Source organism: Falco biarmicus, chromosome 4 (genome assembly GCF_023638135.1).
Source record: "Falco biarmicus isolate bFalBia1 chromosome 4, bFalBia1.pri, whole genome shotgun sequence".
Lineage (NCBI taxonomy): Eukaryota > Metazoa > Chordata > Aves > Falconiformes > Falconidae > Falco > Falco biarmicus.
In genome coordinates, this window is record NC_079291.1 from 101,331,109 (window position 1) to 101,347,076 (window position 15,968).

Below are 15,968 nucleotides of genomic sequence, written 5' to 3' on the forward strand. Positions count from 1 at the left end.
AGGTGTCCTACTTTGGTTTGGAAAACTTGCCTTTCCTCCCTGGGGGACAGCAAGTCTGACCTGCAGGGTGATAAAAAGCTGGAATTTTTGGAAGATCTGAGACTAACAGAGATGAGCCATTGGTAAGCAAACATCACTTCTGAAGAGGAAGAGGGTTCTGGCATCAGCCCTCCACAAGAAGGAAAGGCATTTTGTTGCTTTAATGAAGATGTAAAGCACTAAGTTGCCACCTAAAGAAAAAAAGAGGTGAAGCAGAATATAACACAGAAAACAATTCTCAGCCCTCCTCATCCATTTTCATAAACATTACATTAAACTCTGACATAACCTCCAAAAATCCATGTTCACATTCTTCAGAAACTGTCAGGTACAGTCAGAGAGGACACAAGCAGCAAATGCTGCCAGAAGAAGCTTTAGCCAGAGACAGGGAATCAAGTTACCAAACCAGACCTGCTCCCCTGGTTTGCTAACAGGTCTTTGTAAAATCTGCAAATTTGCTGCACCTACCTCTGCAAGGACAAAATGCCAGAGGCACACAGCTCCCACTGTCCCTCGGCTCTGCAAGGAGAGGGCTCAAAACACAGAACAAGGCTGAAAGGGATGGTGGCTTATGGCAGACAATGCAGGAACCACATACAAGAGTTGGGGCAAAGAAAGATAACTCGGGCTCTGTGTTCAGCAGAGGTTTTTTTCAGTATGATTCACCCATACCAGTTCCTTTCAGCCAGGACTTTGCACTCTTCCAAATACTTTCAAATAAGCCAAAGTCATTCAGCTCAAGACCAAAACGAACAAGTTCTGTGATTAATAAACTGTGACTTGAAATATTTCTATTCCTCACACTTGTTTGGAGTTTTTGTTGGCATGGATAGTAGGCAGAAAACAGCAATGTGCAACCTCACGGGACTGAAAGTATCTCACAGCACACAGTGACCGTTAAACACTTTATTGTTTAGGAGGGAACCCTGGAAGGGAAGAAACACGCCTGCTGGTGTAACCAATGGGAGCACGCTAGGAACAGTTAATCCTAACAAGCTAGTCAGGGTTACTTCCAAATACTTTGGACCCCCTTTCTCCAGAGCAAACGGACAAAGATAACAGCTCTTGAGACTCAGATGTGGATTGGTGAAACCAAAGCTAGCACAGGGTGAGCCAGGCTCGTGTTGGGTTAGCCTCCAAGCCACAAGCTGTGCTGGAAGCACCTGGGGTCAATCTGGTTCTTTACATTGTAATACAATAAAAAAAGAAATGACAGCATCCCCCTCTCCCAGGACCCTCCCTTCCAACTCCAGGAACATCCACTGAGACTGATACATGCAGGCAATTAGAAGAGGAATCACGTCACTGTCTTGGACCGCGAAGGGCCAAAGGCACCAGTTTTGGTCAGTGTCTATCCAGAAGGATGCTGGGGCTTCCAAGGGCGTCTGTGGTCCCTGTCCTCTGCTTTTTGGTGGCTGATGTTTATCCAGAGTTTACTAACAGCTCCTAGAGGAGAAAGGAAAGAAAGGAAAAGGCAGCAAGTTAGTTACGCAGCTGTTTACACGGGACTGTTTCCCTCAGAAATGAAGGAGCAAAGTGGCAGGGTGAAAATCCCACAGAAAAATCATCAGGTTTCACCTGCTGTAAAACACAAGACACTCAAGAGGACAAAGGACTGCAGAAGGAAGACAGCAGGCCATGATACCAAAGGTGAGACTGAATCTATGAATGAGAATACATGGTCAGTTGCAAGTGATCGGGGTTCATAAACCCAATGGGCTACAGCAGGAGAGAAAGGCCATGGTCTCAGGTAAGCCTCAGAGCAGCTGGGTGGCAGGAGTAAGTGTAGTTCCACGCTAAGTCCCAGCCTCAGCAGGACATGGGAGCACTTTGATTAGCTGCCATCAAACATGCACACACCACTCTCTCATCCTGGAACAGGATCAACATAAGAGCAAGCACTAGAGAGGGAAGAGGAAGAAAGGGAGGGACTTGGAGACTGCCCTAACTCCTGATATGTTTGACAGCCTTTATCCTGTTAAGATCCAAACCCTCCTAAAATTCAAAGCAAAATCACGCCTGCTTTGTCCTCACAGCAATCTCCTGTTTCCCAAGTGATACATTCTCAGATCCTGCAGGGTTCTGCACAAGAGTTGTGGACTTCTGATGGGTAGAAAAAACAGGAGGCTTTCAACCCTTTTAGGATGGAGAATGCAGAGCCTGCTATGCTCTCTTCCCATTTTTATCTTACCATTCCTATGAAATCAAACCAACAACGCCATCAGCAGTGGATGAGAACACAGTTGGCACCAGCTATAACACCGCCCCTCCCTCTGAGGATCTGGGGTATTAATGTTGGACCTACAATTCAAACCCTAGGTAATCAGCTCTCAGGCATCAGCAGTGGCATCTTTATATTAGTGAACTGCTGGTGTGGCTACATGACCAGCAGAATTGCATAGGGTGAGCCCATCAACATGCTACGTTTCTCTCACAGTCTGGATAGGTGCAGTTCCATTTTGCAGAGCAGACAGTCCTTACCCATGTTTAGAGGACCCTGCTAAAGCCAACTACAGAAAGACAAGTGAATAGTTAGCTGCACGTGGTCCCACTACCCGTTTTACTAGTGCTCAGTTCTACTCTCTAGACGCTAGCCTTTCTTAGGAAAGGAGCTGTGCTTCTTCAAACGTGAATCAGAAAGGAGACCGCCACAAAGTATCGACGGTAGCACACTTGGCAATATCCGTCAGAAGGTGAGGATGTAACTAACTAGTAGATCTGGGCTACTTCTGCATAGCAGGCTGGTATTTGCTGCCCAGCACCTGCAAGGTCAGCATTTTCAGTCTACATTGACCATACATCTCCAAAGAGGGCCCCATCTCTACACAACAGTGAACTGGAAAAGCTTCAAAGGACTCAAGAAGAAAAAGAAAATTGTTTGCCAAATTATTTAGACAAAGCTTATACAGAAATCTGGCAAATGAACCATCAATATTATTCGACTGACTAATTTCTCAGGTAATTTTTCCCATCATTAGTGACTTAAAAGTTTTGCAGAGCAATACGTTTTAAAAACTCCAATAGCACTCACACAAATTACAATGAGTGAAGCAGCAACAGCTCGCAATCAATTTTGCAATAATTTGCTGTATTCACACTGTAACACTTCAGTGAAGTGTCGAGGAACACTACACTTTGTGAAAAAGCCACTGATGTGGCCACTCCGCAGTTAACCCTTGTGGAAGATAGTAAAACCTTTTCCTTTAAAGTAATTTTAAAGAATATCATAGTCACACCATTTCACGTTCAACATCATAACTACATATTTTTACTTATTTCAGGAGAAAACGCAAACAGCCAGCACTTAACCTCAATCAATTCCTTCCAGCCTAACCTACTCACATACCAGGAGATGCACTGAGCTGGAGGCTCGTGAACATTCCTTGTGCAAAACCATCAGGTTCCATCTCATTCTGGATGACTAAACTTTCTCAAAATCTTTTGCACAGTGAGCGCTGGACCCAGAACTGGTGGGCTGCCAGCAGGCCACACACCGATTTCCTGCTGCACAGCTCTCACCAAGGGAAGCTTCTGTGGACAAAGGATGCAGGTAATGACACTGTCAATCAGCCCACACTGCTCCCAGTAGTGGCCTGATACAGTTACATCTAAGACCAGCCCGTGCTGGGTGGAGCAGCTGATTAACGTACCCTCCCTCATCAGGGGCACAGAGTGCTCATGAAGGTTACAGGGTTGGCATTTTGGGGGAACTGAAGGGCTCCCACTACACAACAGCCTGCACAGAGAGGTGGCATTCCCAGCTGTTTCAGACTGTCTTGCTCAGGTGCCAGCCCAGATCTCACAGCATTTGCCACGCCAGTGTAGACCACTACCACCCTCAAACCTCTAATATTGCTAAGGTTCAATTCATGAAGAAAGTGAAACCAGAGTATGGTCTCTGGCTGGCTGTGAGCGTGCGCTCCTCTGGACCCTCTGCAGGACATGCCTGCCGTGCAGCACAGGCATGGTTAACAGCTAACGGTGCTGGAGGCCAGAGGTCTCCTCTGCCAGCTACCGCAGAGCATCACACAGCTGCTGCACGCTGCACAGTGGAAGCTCTGTAGGCCTTGTGGTCTGTTAGCCCATCATATAAGTCTATGGTTGTTAGCGTACGCATGTAATTGTTTTCATTGTTCCTAGGCCATCAGTTTATAAACCTGTGGCTAACTACTTAAAAGCACAGTTGCATCCATTTCACACCTCACATGCTGTGTAAGAGCACGGAAGGACACCACACCTCTAAGACTAAGCCCACTCTGGGCTAAGCTAACCGTTTACACCAGCGTTTTACTTGCCCCTAGCACCGCAACATGCCGATACAGATTTGACACCCCTTTATTTCCTTCCAACCTGCAATCCTCCCTGCAAGATGCTACCAGGTTGCTACAACACTTACCTTGAGCAAAAGGAGCCAGGACAGGGAAGGAGAAGCCTTACCTCTCCAACATGCTTGTAACGTTGCATATATACCAGACAAGTTGCATATGCAACAGGTCCAGGCACCTTGCAATCACAAGGTGCTCCCACATGACAGGATATTCCCAATTAATTGAGGTGAGGCTCAGCCTAAAGAAGTTCAGTGCCTCATCGTAAAATAACTGCCCCACAGTTGGCGTTAGCTGGTCTCTGCTGAAGTCTTAGCAGAAGAACAACTCGGGAAGCAAGAAGCCTTGGAGAGAGTACCACATACTCCAAAGAGAAGGGACGGTACCCTTCGTGCACAGGGTGAGTAGGTTATTTTTAATGCCACTGCCAATGCAATGTCAGGTAGACACCACGTTCCAGTCCTGACGAGCTCCAGCCCAGCACCTCTACGTATGAATACAGTGTCCGTACAAAGGCGATTCCTCACAGCTGCGCTGCAGCACAAATAGGAACGGCAATCTGTTCAGTCCTGGCAGCAAATCCAGCCAAAGGGCACGCAGGGCTCTCCTCCACACCTCTCCTCCTGGCAAGCAGAACCTTGAGCCACTAACCCATGCTCTTCCACCAGCACGAGACCCCGCCTGGGAACTAAGAGCAGTCAAAATTGGCTGGCTGCTCAGCTGACACAGCCCACCACTCTGCAGCACCCGTGGAGAAGTCAGTAGCTTTCCAGTTCTGCTTCCCATTGAGTGAGGAGTAAGTGTCAAGCTCTGCAAGTAGATCTGCTCCACAAATCTCATCCCTGCTGAGAAGGGAGTCCAGGCAGCACCCAGCATGGTCCTTCTCCTGTAACAGAGCGCGTAGGCCTTGGTACCAGCGTCAGGACAAGCAAGTCTCAGCAAGATTTTTCAAATGCGCTGCTCTTGTCCTCCTCCTGTTCCTCGTTGGTCTGCATCCCAGCATAGGCGCTCAGGGCTGCCTGGTGAGTCTGCAGCATCCTCTCCGCCTCCCACAGTCACTGGCTAGCTCTGCACCTCGGCTCTCGGCCTCGCCGGAGGCTCACAGCCAGTGGAGGAATCTCCCTCCTTGAAAGCCCAGACCCCAAAGAACTTCCTCCCTCAGTGTTTGCCAGAGACACTGTTTGCCAAGCCTCAGCTGTGCTAAGACATATTTATTTAACCAGCCTTTAGTCTCACAGGGTAAACCCTGCAAGCTTCCTCCAGCGAGTGCTTTGTTCTAATATTCCTTTAAGCAGTCGCACCATGGCGCTTACACATATGGGCACTGTGTAGCTACGAAGAAATCAGAAGGCAGATCCCCATAATAAATGACTCTGTGCATTTGGAGTGTCAGTGACAAAGGAGAAATTAATCTCCATAGTTCCTAGTTCCCTACTGTGTGCAGGCAGCTCTCAAAACCAGAACACCTGTTGGCACACAGCAGACTTCACTAACGTGACCACACAACTTTTTCATCTCAGTTAGTCTGGAAAGAGGCACTAACGAAATACAAAAATCCCGACCTGTCCTAAGATGGGTGTTCAAGGCCTCTCCACTGGATAAGGCATTTGTTGCAGGGCTATTAGCACCCCAAAGCGCTGCAAGGGACATTTGAGTCACTTTGGTTTGATGTATGCTGTAGGTATTTTTTGGTTATGTGCAATTTGTTCTGTTACATTCAGGGTATTGGCTATTTTGTGGAGCAGCTGTGCTGACTAATGGATCACAGCACTTCTGTGCCATATAGTTATTGCACAGAAAAGGCTCTCTGTCTCTCTCATCCTTCAGGAGTCCAACAGTTGCTGTCCTTGGGTTTGGAATAAGGAGGGGCAGGAGTATGCCTGGCAGCAACAAAAAACATTAATTCAAAAAGCTATGAAGAGAGTTTTGTTTTCCCTTTTCTCTGTGCTGGTGTTAATAGCTCTGCAAAGCAGAGAAGTTCACCCAATGACTTCTTGGCTACTTCCCCAGATGGTGTCTTCAAAGCTGGCTTGACAGCAGAAAAGATGCCTTTCAAAAAGCTCACCAGACGCATTGTCAGAACACCCCAGAAAGTGCTTTCACGTGGAAGTCCACTGGTCTACATACCCCACCAACAGCGTGCAAGGAACAGAAACAGTCTTTCTGGTTTCCTCTCCCCCCTCCTCACTCTCCTTTGACTCACAAGAGCCACCACACTGTTCGCTTTTGCTCTGCCTCGACACCTCCCCATTGCTCCGCATCACCCAAATATGAAGTTATTTACTAGCACAACTAATCTCTAGCTGTTCTGAGTCTCACCTGTTTGTTCATGCATTATAACATTGATTTCCTCCAGACAACTGTTCTGATCATTGTTCTAACTCGCAGAGAGCTCCCGTCTTTAGCCTTGCTTAACAGGAAATGTTTTGCCACTGACTGAGCAGCTCTGCTTTTACTAGACTGCACACAAAAATCATCCCAGCCGGGGGGCTGCATCTCCCCGCTGAGCCGGTAGCCCCAGACATCACAGTAGGGAACATACACAGTGCTTTTGATTTTGGACATGTACTAGAAAATACTGGGGCCAGGAGGAACAAACACCGCTCTACAAAGGGCCACTGCTGAAAGGATGGCTGTTAATTAATTGGCATTCAAACTGAGGGCAGTTTTTGTTCAATCAATGTTAATTGCATTTAATCGCATCCTTACCATTAAGAAAAGCCACCAGGCCAGGCTGATGTTGCTAGTGCCTAACACGCAGATTCCACCCACGTTTGGGAGGCAAGGCAGGAAGAGCAAAGTAATGGAAAGAAAGGAAATAACCCTTCCTCACCCCTTCTGCATCACTGCACAATTTCATCGGGTCTGTTCCATTATTTAAACAATTTTTGTTTTCCAATAACATTGCAGAGGAGCTCAAAGGATGAAAATTAGACATGGAGCATTTCACTACTAGTTATTCTTGCTCTCCTGAGTACTAGCTTAGAGCTTTGCTAACCTGCACAGCCCTGGCTATTGTGCTTCTGTAAAGGACTGAAATACAGCAAAACGCTTATGTGAAGAGGTGTCTGCTTTTTAGTCCTGGGCTGGTCCCAGCAGACCTGCCAGTGCCCCTCAATATGACCCACAACTGCTGACTGCCACCTTCCATCAGCTCTGCCAACGTCTTTCTCCTCACCTTGCTGCTGACCACAACTCCACCACGTGCCAAAGCACGCTGCAGTCTGTCTTCCCGTGACGTCTTTTAACACGAAGTAGTATTTGCTATTAAGCAACCTCTGACCAAATTACCCTCGTAAGTCAATGCACATTCGAAGCCTGAACCACTAGTGCATCCACCAGCAATTGGCTCTGACTTGGGGACCGTGCCACGATCTGCCCAGCCACCTGCTTGGGAAACTGGAACAATCCTCTTGCCTCTGCAGGAATCAGACCTGGGGGCAGAGGGGCAGCTTTTGTAGCACAGGAAGCCCAAGGTGGCAGATTTCATGACTACTGGCTTATTGCTTCTGCAAGTGCCTTGCGTTTTTCCAAATCAGTATCAAGAACAATAACAATCAAGGCTGGGGCTCTGCCGGCACCTTTCCCCTGTGGCAGCATACAACGCTCGCCCAAAGCCGACGCTGCAGTTTATCACAGGTTTTCTTTATCCCTCGACAAGTGTTAGTCCCATTGCCTCTCACCGCATAAAGTGGACGTATCACAAGTGCCGTGAAGGACTGGCTGAGTTTTAAGTGGTCTGAAATGGCTCCACTAGACTTGGTCAAGATTGCTTTAAAATCATTTCCCATTAGGACTGTGACCCTCTCTCTTTACAGCCAGCATAATGACTCTACCTCCGGGGAAGATAATTACATCCCACTATCTATACACATCAGAAAGTATACACTACAAACACTCCCGTGCCTTTCTAGAACAAGGGGAGAGAAGGCACTGCAGGAGGAAAAGGAGATAACGCCAGCTGCCCCTCCATCCCCGCAACTCCGGAGTTACCCCGAGCGTTTTGCAAAGCTCGTGGATTAGCCCCTGGGAGGGATAAAGGGATCCAGAAGGCACAGAGTGTTTCTAAAGCGGAACAACGACAACTTGTACAAATCCAGCTCTGGTTTTGCGAGGATTAAAATGAACTTCACCCAGCTGTGAATATCCGTTTCCAGAGCCAAAAGGAATGGAAAACCACTTACTGATGCAACAGTATTTCATTATTTCAAACCCTAAGACCAACGCTTCCAAAAACGAAGGACAGGCAACAGTAATGTTATTGCTGGGGGATGTCGGCTGCAGGGGTTTCACTGCTGAACTGCCAAGCTGTGCTCTGAGCACAACATTACGAAACAGTACACACACATAAAAGCAACTTCTCCACACCGTCATTCCTGCTCTTGCTACCAGCCCCCAGCATAATCAGTGGGAAAATAAAAGGAAAAAAATAATCCCAGAAGCCAAGAGACTTTGGATTAGGTTGTATAAATGACCTGTTACCTCCTAAGACAAGGAAAGAAAGAAATGCAATAAATACCTGCAAAGCCATTCCAGTATTTTCGATTAAATGGATTACAGAGATGGAAAGTACATGATGCGAGATGTTATAAAACAAGACGCCAGGAAAGTGCAGGAATTTGAATCAGGCTGGCAAATGATCCCTGCAGACTATTGAGGAAAATTAATAGAGAGAAGGGATAGAGAAAGGATACAGTAAGAATACTGACTGATGAACAGTGTTGTTAGGATGTGTAAATTCAGGATGTCAGACTTCTACTTCAATCTGCTTCAGACCTGGAACAAAAATAGCAAATCCTACTGTTAAAAAGCACTGGAAGTAGAAAAGTCAGATATGCCAAGCCTCATTTCAGGATAGGTTTCCCTTGTGCATCCCTCAAGATTGAAGTTTGTGATTTTAATTATTCCTGGAACATTGTGTGTATAGGGATTCAATGCAGGGATTACTAGCAGGATCCTTGTTATAAGTGCCACTTCTCAAACAAATTACACTTCACTGGATGTCAGTAACGTACGCAAGAAAACAAATTAGATAAAGGCAGCAGGATGGCAAAATACAGATCTGGTGCAAGGAAATTTCACAAGGTCACCCAGAAAAACAGACACTTAGAATATAACATTTCTATTCCACAGTGCACTAAAGCTCCACATAACCCAGACACAATACACCTTCAATACACCAGCGACTCCACACAAGTCTGAGACCAAGCCTAGGTGAGAGATGCTTTCTTGGGAAGAAATGCCGTCAGGGTGGGGGTGGAGGAAAAGAGAGATAGAAAGAGCAACTCCAGGTGTCCTCTGAACTCCTTGGGATCACTCCATCCTATTCCTTGCCTCTGACTGTTGACAGCCAAACACAGAGGGATGGGACAAGCCAGGGAAAGAGGATGTCATTTTGTTTGGAGGCAGATACAGCAGATCCTTGGCCGCGGGGCTTCTTCGCAAGCTGATCCCAACTTTACATACTGCGTTTTGCCTTTCCAGATCTCATCCTGGAATGGGCACATCTTTAACTCCAGGAGTTTTCAAGAAGACGGAAGCACAGGAAAGCCCAGTCCTTGGGTAAAGCTCAAAGAGGTGCTGAAAATGCCTCGCAACCCCACAGCTACAGCACTGCGCCTTTGAGATGGGATCTCAGTAGTGGTTTTTAAATTCTCTTCCTGGGGATTTCACCTGACACTTGCAAGTGTCACTAAACCCTGCAGTTTTCCCAGGTGCTACAGGAAGGTAAGCACTGCCTGGAGGGCATGAACCAGAGTCCTAGGTGCTGTTGTCAGGCTCCTCCCAGCTTCGCCCAGCAGCTGTAGATAAATCCCCACCTCCATTTCCCTTTCTGTACAGAAGAGTAATGCTACTTACCAACCCCACAGAGGTACGGTAATTATTCACCAGCAGAAGATGCTAAAGAAATGTAAAAATAAATAAATAAATAAAATCACACAGTTCTCAAGGGATCCATCCCTCTCTACAATCTGCATTTAGGCTTCAGAGGAAATCTAGTGCTTTATCTTGTCCCTTTCTGCCTTGCTTTATTTAGCAGGCTCCTGCACTGGATAAAAAGATTTCCTCTCCATGTCCATATTTAAGGTATGGCTGACTCCTGCCTAGTCCAGCTTCATATACCAAGCACAGAGGCAGGCAAAGACTTCTCCAGATATCCTTTCTCTATGCCTAATTCTATTTCTGCTCAGTGATACAGTGAAATTCCACGCTGAAGTATTATGAGCTTGACTGGCTTTATTTGTTTAACAGTTCACATTTTCATTAAGCTGTTGCTATTCGGCAGCCAGTAATTTTATTTGCGTGATAGCTGTATTCATCTCGCCCGTATGGGTGTAGATGTCGCTCTCCTTTTCTTCTGGCTGAAGAGGCAAAAATCAGCAATTGATAAAGCCAAGGTAGGACTGGGAAATCTCATGTCTGTTTGCAGAGAGATGTGGGATATAACTTCTACCTGTTTTTGTGAAACACCTCCCAAAGACTAGGGAGGTAAAGAGCCTACAGGTAAACAAAAAAAAAAAGAAAAAAGAAAAAAAGAAAATTTGCATTGGGAGACTACCTCACTGCCCAGGTACCAAACCAGAAAGTGAAATATCTTTCATCAGAATCAGCCCATTTGACTCAGCACTGCAACTCCTCAGCACCAGAAGCTTACTGCTGACTAAGCGTTTGCAGTCCTTGAGTATCAGATTTTAAAGAATTAATTACACCCCGAACTCTTGCCAATCTTTAAGTATCTTGAAATATTTAGTCCCAGGAGCTGCAAGATCTGATTAGATCACAAGCAAGAGAAGCCTGGTTGGCTGGCCAACACCAAGCCCCAATTAGACAATCCTCTACCCAGTTCAGACAACCAGACAGAAAAATATCAGGCATTTTGAAATGCTAATGACCTTAACTGAGACAGTCAAATGACTCAACCACACCTCTTAGAGGTTTCAGAAGTCACCCAAAAACCCCTGAACATTTCACTCCACCACTCCCCTTTTACAACATCAAGGAGCAGAGGAGCAGGGAAGCCTTGCCTGCTTCGTGAGCACTGGGTAAGGAATCCACAGTCTGGGCAGGAGGGTCTTGGTGCTCCCGCCAGGCACAACACACAGACTGGGATGGAGAGGCTGTGGATGAATTGGAAGGCCATGGAGACGTTCAGTCATGCGCTTACGTGTGGATGCCCAGCCACAGGCACAGCGAGGCAGCAGCCTGTGGGAAGCTGCACGCTTAGCCCTGAGCGCAGAAGCCATCGTAGCCAGTATCTCAGCAAGACCGATTTGTTGTGAGCAGCTGCCCACTGGCACCCAACATAACCAATGCAATTTAAATAGCAGCAGATAAGACGCCCTACAACCTGAAACATGGATCTGAGCAAACAAAGGGAGAATGGTGAACACTGTGAGATGCATCTTTATTTCTTAATCACTGTCTCCTCCTGCATAAATTCCAAATCCTTCTTTCAAGATTAAAATCCCTTACCAAGTGAAAAACAAGCTCAGCATTTCTCTAGCTCCTTCCTGTCCCTTTCAGTCTTCAGAGGGCACCCTGGTAGAATACCAGATGCTGGAATAAGCCACAAAAACCTCCTAAATAATTACATCCCATCTCCTCCACCACAAATTTATAGTCCTGCATCTGTGTCAGGACACAGACCTGCTTCCATCTGTCTAAAACACATCCTTTACAAAGAGGACCTAAAGGCAGAACGCTTAACGGAAGCATTTGAAAACATATTAAGAGACTGGAAAAGAAAGTGACAGTTTGTAAGTGTGCTGTTCTCTTGTCTTGTGGACACTGCTCAAGTGGAGGGGGAGCTTTTCTTTTTCTTTTTTTTTTTTTTTTTTTTTTAAATTTGACAAATTATGCTGGTCCCATCTTGTAATTTCCCTCACTGTGCAGCATGTCTGTTCATGATAGATACCAGTGCAGCTGCTTAGGTGTCCGTTTATCTGCTAGGAAAGTATTGTCTATTTGGAACCAACTCATCCTAAAACAGTAGCCCCAGAGGCGGAGAAAGAAAAGGGAAGGAGAAAGAGAGACGAGGGAGCTGTCAACTGGGAATACATCCACGCTTCTGCTGTAAAGGTTCTGGCAAAAAGCAAGCATGATATTTAGTTTTAGCTACATCCATTCTTTCCCCCTCCTAGACCATTCTTTTCTAGTATCACTCAACACCTCTTTACACCCTCTTCCCACAAAGACCTTACCGCTAACATACATTTAATTTCACACTTGCAACCTGTGGAAACAAAGCAAGCTCACAGCCTTCTTCCACAGGTCTGTGCCAGTGCAGAGGAGCTCTCAGATCCCAACCTGGACAATTTTCAGTTTAAGACAGGTAACATTTTAAAAGAAAAACAGAACATATAGGGGGGGGTGTACGGGGGGGGTGTGCTGAGAAAGAGATCACCACACAAAAATAAAAGGCAAACAAAGGGTATTTATATTTTGTGTTTAAAGAGACTTTAAAACTTGCCAGTTTTCTGTAACTAGGATTAGAAAAGAACAAACTCAAACACTTTGTCCTTCTGTAGAGCCGTCCGAGCTGAATTTCACTCTCTGCAAAATGGCCAATATAGAAAGAACTCATAAATCCCTGTGACGTAAGTAACTTCACATTACTCTTGGGGAAACAGAGGCAGAGACAGATTCATTAATCCAAGTAAATGAATGTGTGAAGCAGTCTGGATTTCTGAGTGCCCATAATGTCCCACACAAGAAACAGCACCGAGGGCCCCGCAATTTTCATGCCATGCTGCCTGGCACAAGCAAAGCAAAACACTTGAACAGAAGACAATGCTTTTAGAAAGGAAAATTCAGTCATTAAACCACATTTGCTGTAGCCATGTAGCATGAGTTCTTATTAAAACCTATGTTATTACTTTAAAATACCTCCTACCATTTCACTCATTGCGTTGTTAATACCAGAGACCAAGGTCACATCTGTAAGATGATGCTGCCTTAGAAACCTGCTGAATAGCAGAAAGCTGCGAAACCTGCCTGAAGACGTGGGTGCATCCTCCAGCAGCTCAGCACTGCCAGGGTTAGCCTGCTGGTAATACCCAAGCTAGCAAGGTTAGGGCTGGCTTTGATATGTCATCATTATTCCGCAGCCCAGGCATATCCTGAGAGGATGCTGCTATGGTCTGGTACTCCGCCTCCAGCTTACTGACAAGAACTTCCATGTGCGTGCAGAGGAAACCTGCGTCTTCTAAAGCTGTTTAGATAGTTATAGGTAACACAAAGAGCTTTATAAGACATTTACGTTAAAAGAATTGTCAGAACTAGCCCCAAATTCAAGACTTGACTTTTAAGATAAGGAACTGTCCCTTGAAAAATGTCATCTTTGGTGTTTTTTTTGTGGGGTAGGGTTTCTTTATTTATTTTGAAAACAATGAAATTCCACATTTAAGATGGTATCAGTCAGTTGAGCTTAAATTGCGTAAGGTAGCTGTCATCACTGTGACTTAAGACTGAGAGTTGCATTCAGAAAGCTCAATATTTATTGTCTCCCAAAATTTAAGTTCACAGAAAGACTGGCTGCCTCTGCAGGCGGAAGGCTAATCCAACCATCCCTTACCCACGATCAGTCCACAGCTATCTTCTCACACGTGAACAGCCCTGAGCAGATCTGCTGGCAGCTACCAAAGCACCACCCCTGGATGATGCTGACCAAAGGCCCTCAAGCATGAAGCTCTGAATTATGCAAACCAAGTCCGGCCCCAGTGACGCCAGCCAGCCTTAGGTTTTCAACCAGCCTGGGAAGGAAACACAGGCGTGCAAGCACACAAACACACATCCCCGCCCACCCAGCATGCCGGGGGGACAGGCTGGTCACTTGACTTGCAGTAAGCTTTTCCATTTGTCCCACTCTACTTACTGCAGCATTCAAACCGACAACCTGCTCCCCTTTCATCTGCTCTGCGGTGGCAATTTCTCCAGAGCTGCCCATCATTTCCTTATCAAGCAGTAAAAACGCAGGATCACTAGAGACACAGCTCAGCCTTGCTGAGATTTCACTCTCTCAGCGGGTTGTAAATGCCCCTATAATGTTGGCTTTTTTAATCTTGTGTTATTATTACCCGCGGCTGCCATTCAGTCTGCAGAGAATAAAGCGCCAAGGCTTTCAGGCCCCACACAATGGCTCTGTGCAGTTGCCAGCAGTTGGACAAACAATACCTCTGTGTTTCAGCTTTATTGGAAACCTTTCTGTTGTGGGAGTCTGACTGCATGTGTCCCTCCGCTCAGGCAATGTGGAGGTGCGAGCGTGTGCCTACGCATTCATCGGTGATTTCAGGAGCACGTGCCTCTGCAGCTGCCTATAGAACCAATATGAAAGCATGCGGGCAGCTGCCTGCAAGCCTGGTGTGCTCCTGTGAGCCTATGGAAGGACAGATACAGGCCTGCAGAGCCAGTCAATCTCTATAGGTCAGTTGGGGAGTACGGAGCTGCACAGGGCCCCTCCATGAATAATTACATTCATCTCTGCGTAAACTGTGTCGCCAGCTCATGTGAAAGTCTGATGATATGACATAACGATGAAAATGCCAAAGCTCCACTTCCTCGAATCATGTTCTGACATGAAGTCTTGTCTTCCACTTAAAACTAAAGAGCTTCAGATCCTCCTGCTTGCAAGGAAGGTGAAAAAGCACAAATTAGAATGTGAACAAGATCTAAAAAATGCAGGGCTCTTTTAATTCAGGGAGAACTGATTGTTTTGGTTGGTTCATTATTGTTTGCAGAGGACACTGTGGATGTGTGAACTCTTACAGACCTGCAAATATTCCTTCACTTAAGAAAACAAGCCATGCTGCACACTCTTCACATATTCAAGACCCAAGAGAGAATTCAGAAATTCCCCCAAAAACACAAGACTGACTTGTGTTTAGAAATGTACTGGGGTTATTTCATTTGCCTTCTGGTTTTAAGCAACTGAGTCACATTCCCATACCCACTTCTGTCTAGGCAGGAGGACTAGATTATTTCATTTATTCCTTCCCTTTTTTTTTCTTTTTTTAATAAAAAAACAGAACTAAGATTCTCATGTACTTGTAAAACTTCAGGAACAACTCCACAAAACTAGGGCAATAGAAAACATGCCAAATACTTCAAGGCTTGGCAACAGCGAGTGCCTGCCTGTCTCTCCGTGGCAGGAGGAATGTCTGTCTGTCTCAGCCAATGTTTCAGAGTAAGAATGTCTCATCCTGATAGCCCATGTACATATAAAACACCTATGCTGTCAGCTCTCCAGGAAGAGACCCTGACATTTTGCAGAAAACCACATCTCCATCTCTCCTGAATATCAGCAGAAGGCAGAAAAACCTGGTAGATCTGAAAATGTGAGACTCAGGTGCTGCCTTCAGCAAGAATTACAGTTAAAATGGAAGAGGCAGTGGTGAAATGGGTAGAGGCCAAACCACTGGACTTGGCGTACCAAGGAACCAACTTCCAGCTTTCCCAGTCCTTTGTCCACAGCTGGCCTGTCCCACTCCCTCTCTTGTGAGCCAAGAGATATTTTGAAGAGGAGCAAAACAAGCCTTTGCTATCCTAAAAAGAATAAATAAAAGGTGAATGGTTCCAGTACATCCTGTACTGTCATTGCAATGTTAT

The 15,968-nt window shown here is 45.9% G+C and overlaps 1 protein-coding gene across 9 annotated transcripts in view; it reads right to left on the reverse strand.

Annotated features, from left to right (window-relative positions):
* Nucleotides 1-930: 930 nt before the first annotated feature.
* CHCHD6 (coiled-coil-helix-coiled-coil-helix domain containing 6) overlaps nucleotides 931-15,968 on the reverse strand; it is a 115,998-nt gene continuing 100,960 nt past the window's right edge. For 5 of the 9 annotated variants that reach the window (XR_008821171.1, XR_008821170.1, XM_056334066.1 and 2 more), the window contains one exon: nucleotides 931-1,485. Coding sequence is in view for 6 of the 9 variants with exons in the window: in XM_056334069.1 (XP_056190044.1) it covers nucleotides 1,462-1,485 (24 nt within the window). In the remaining 3 variants the exon portion in view is untranslated. Of the gene's footprint in view, nucleotides 1,486-10,223; nucleotides 10,266-15,968 lie in introns of all 9 variants that reach the window. The other 4 variants (XM_056334072.1, XM_056334071.1, XM_056334068.1 and 1 more) reach the window with 1 other exon arrangement.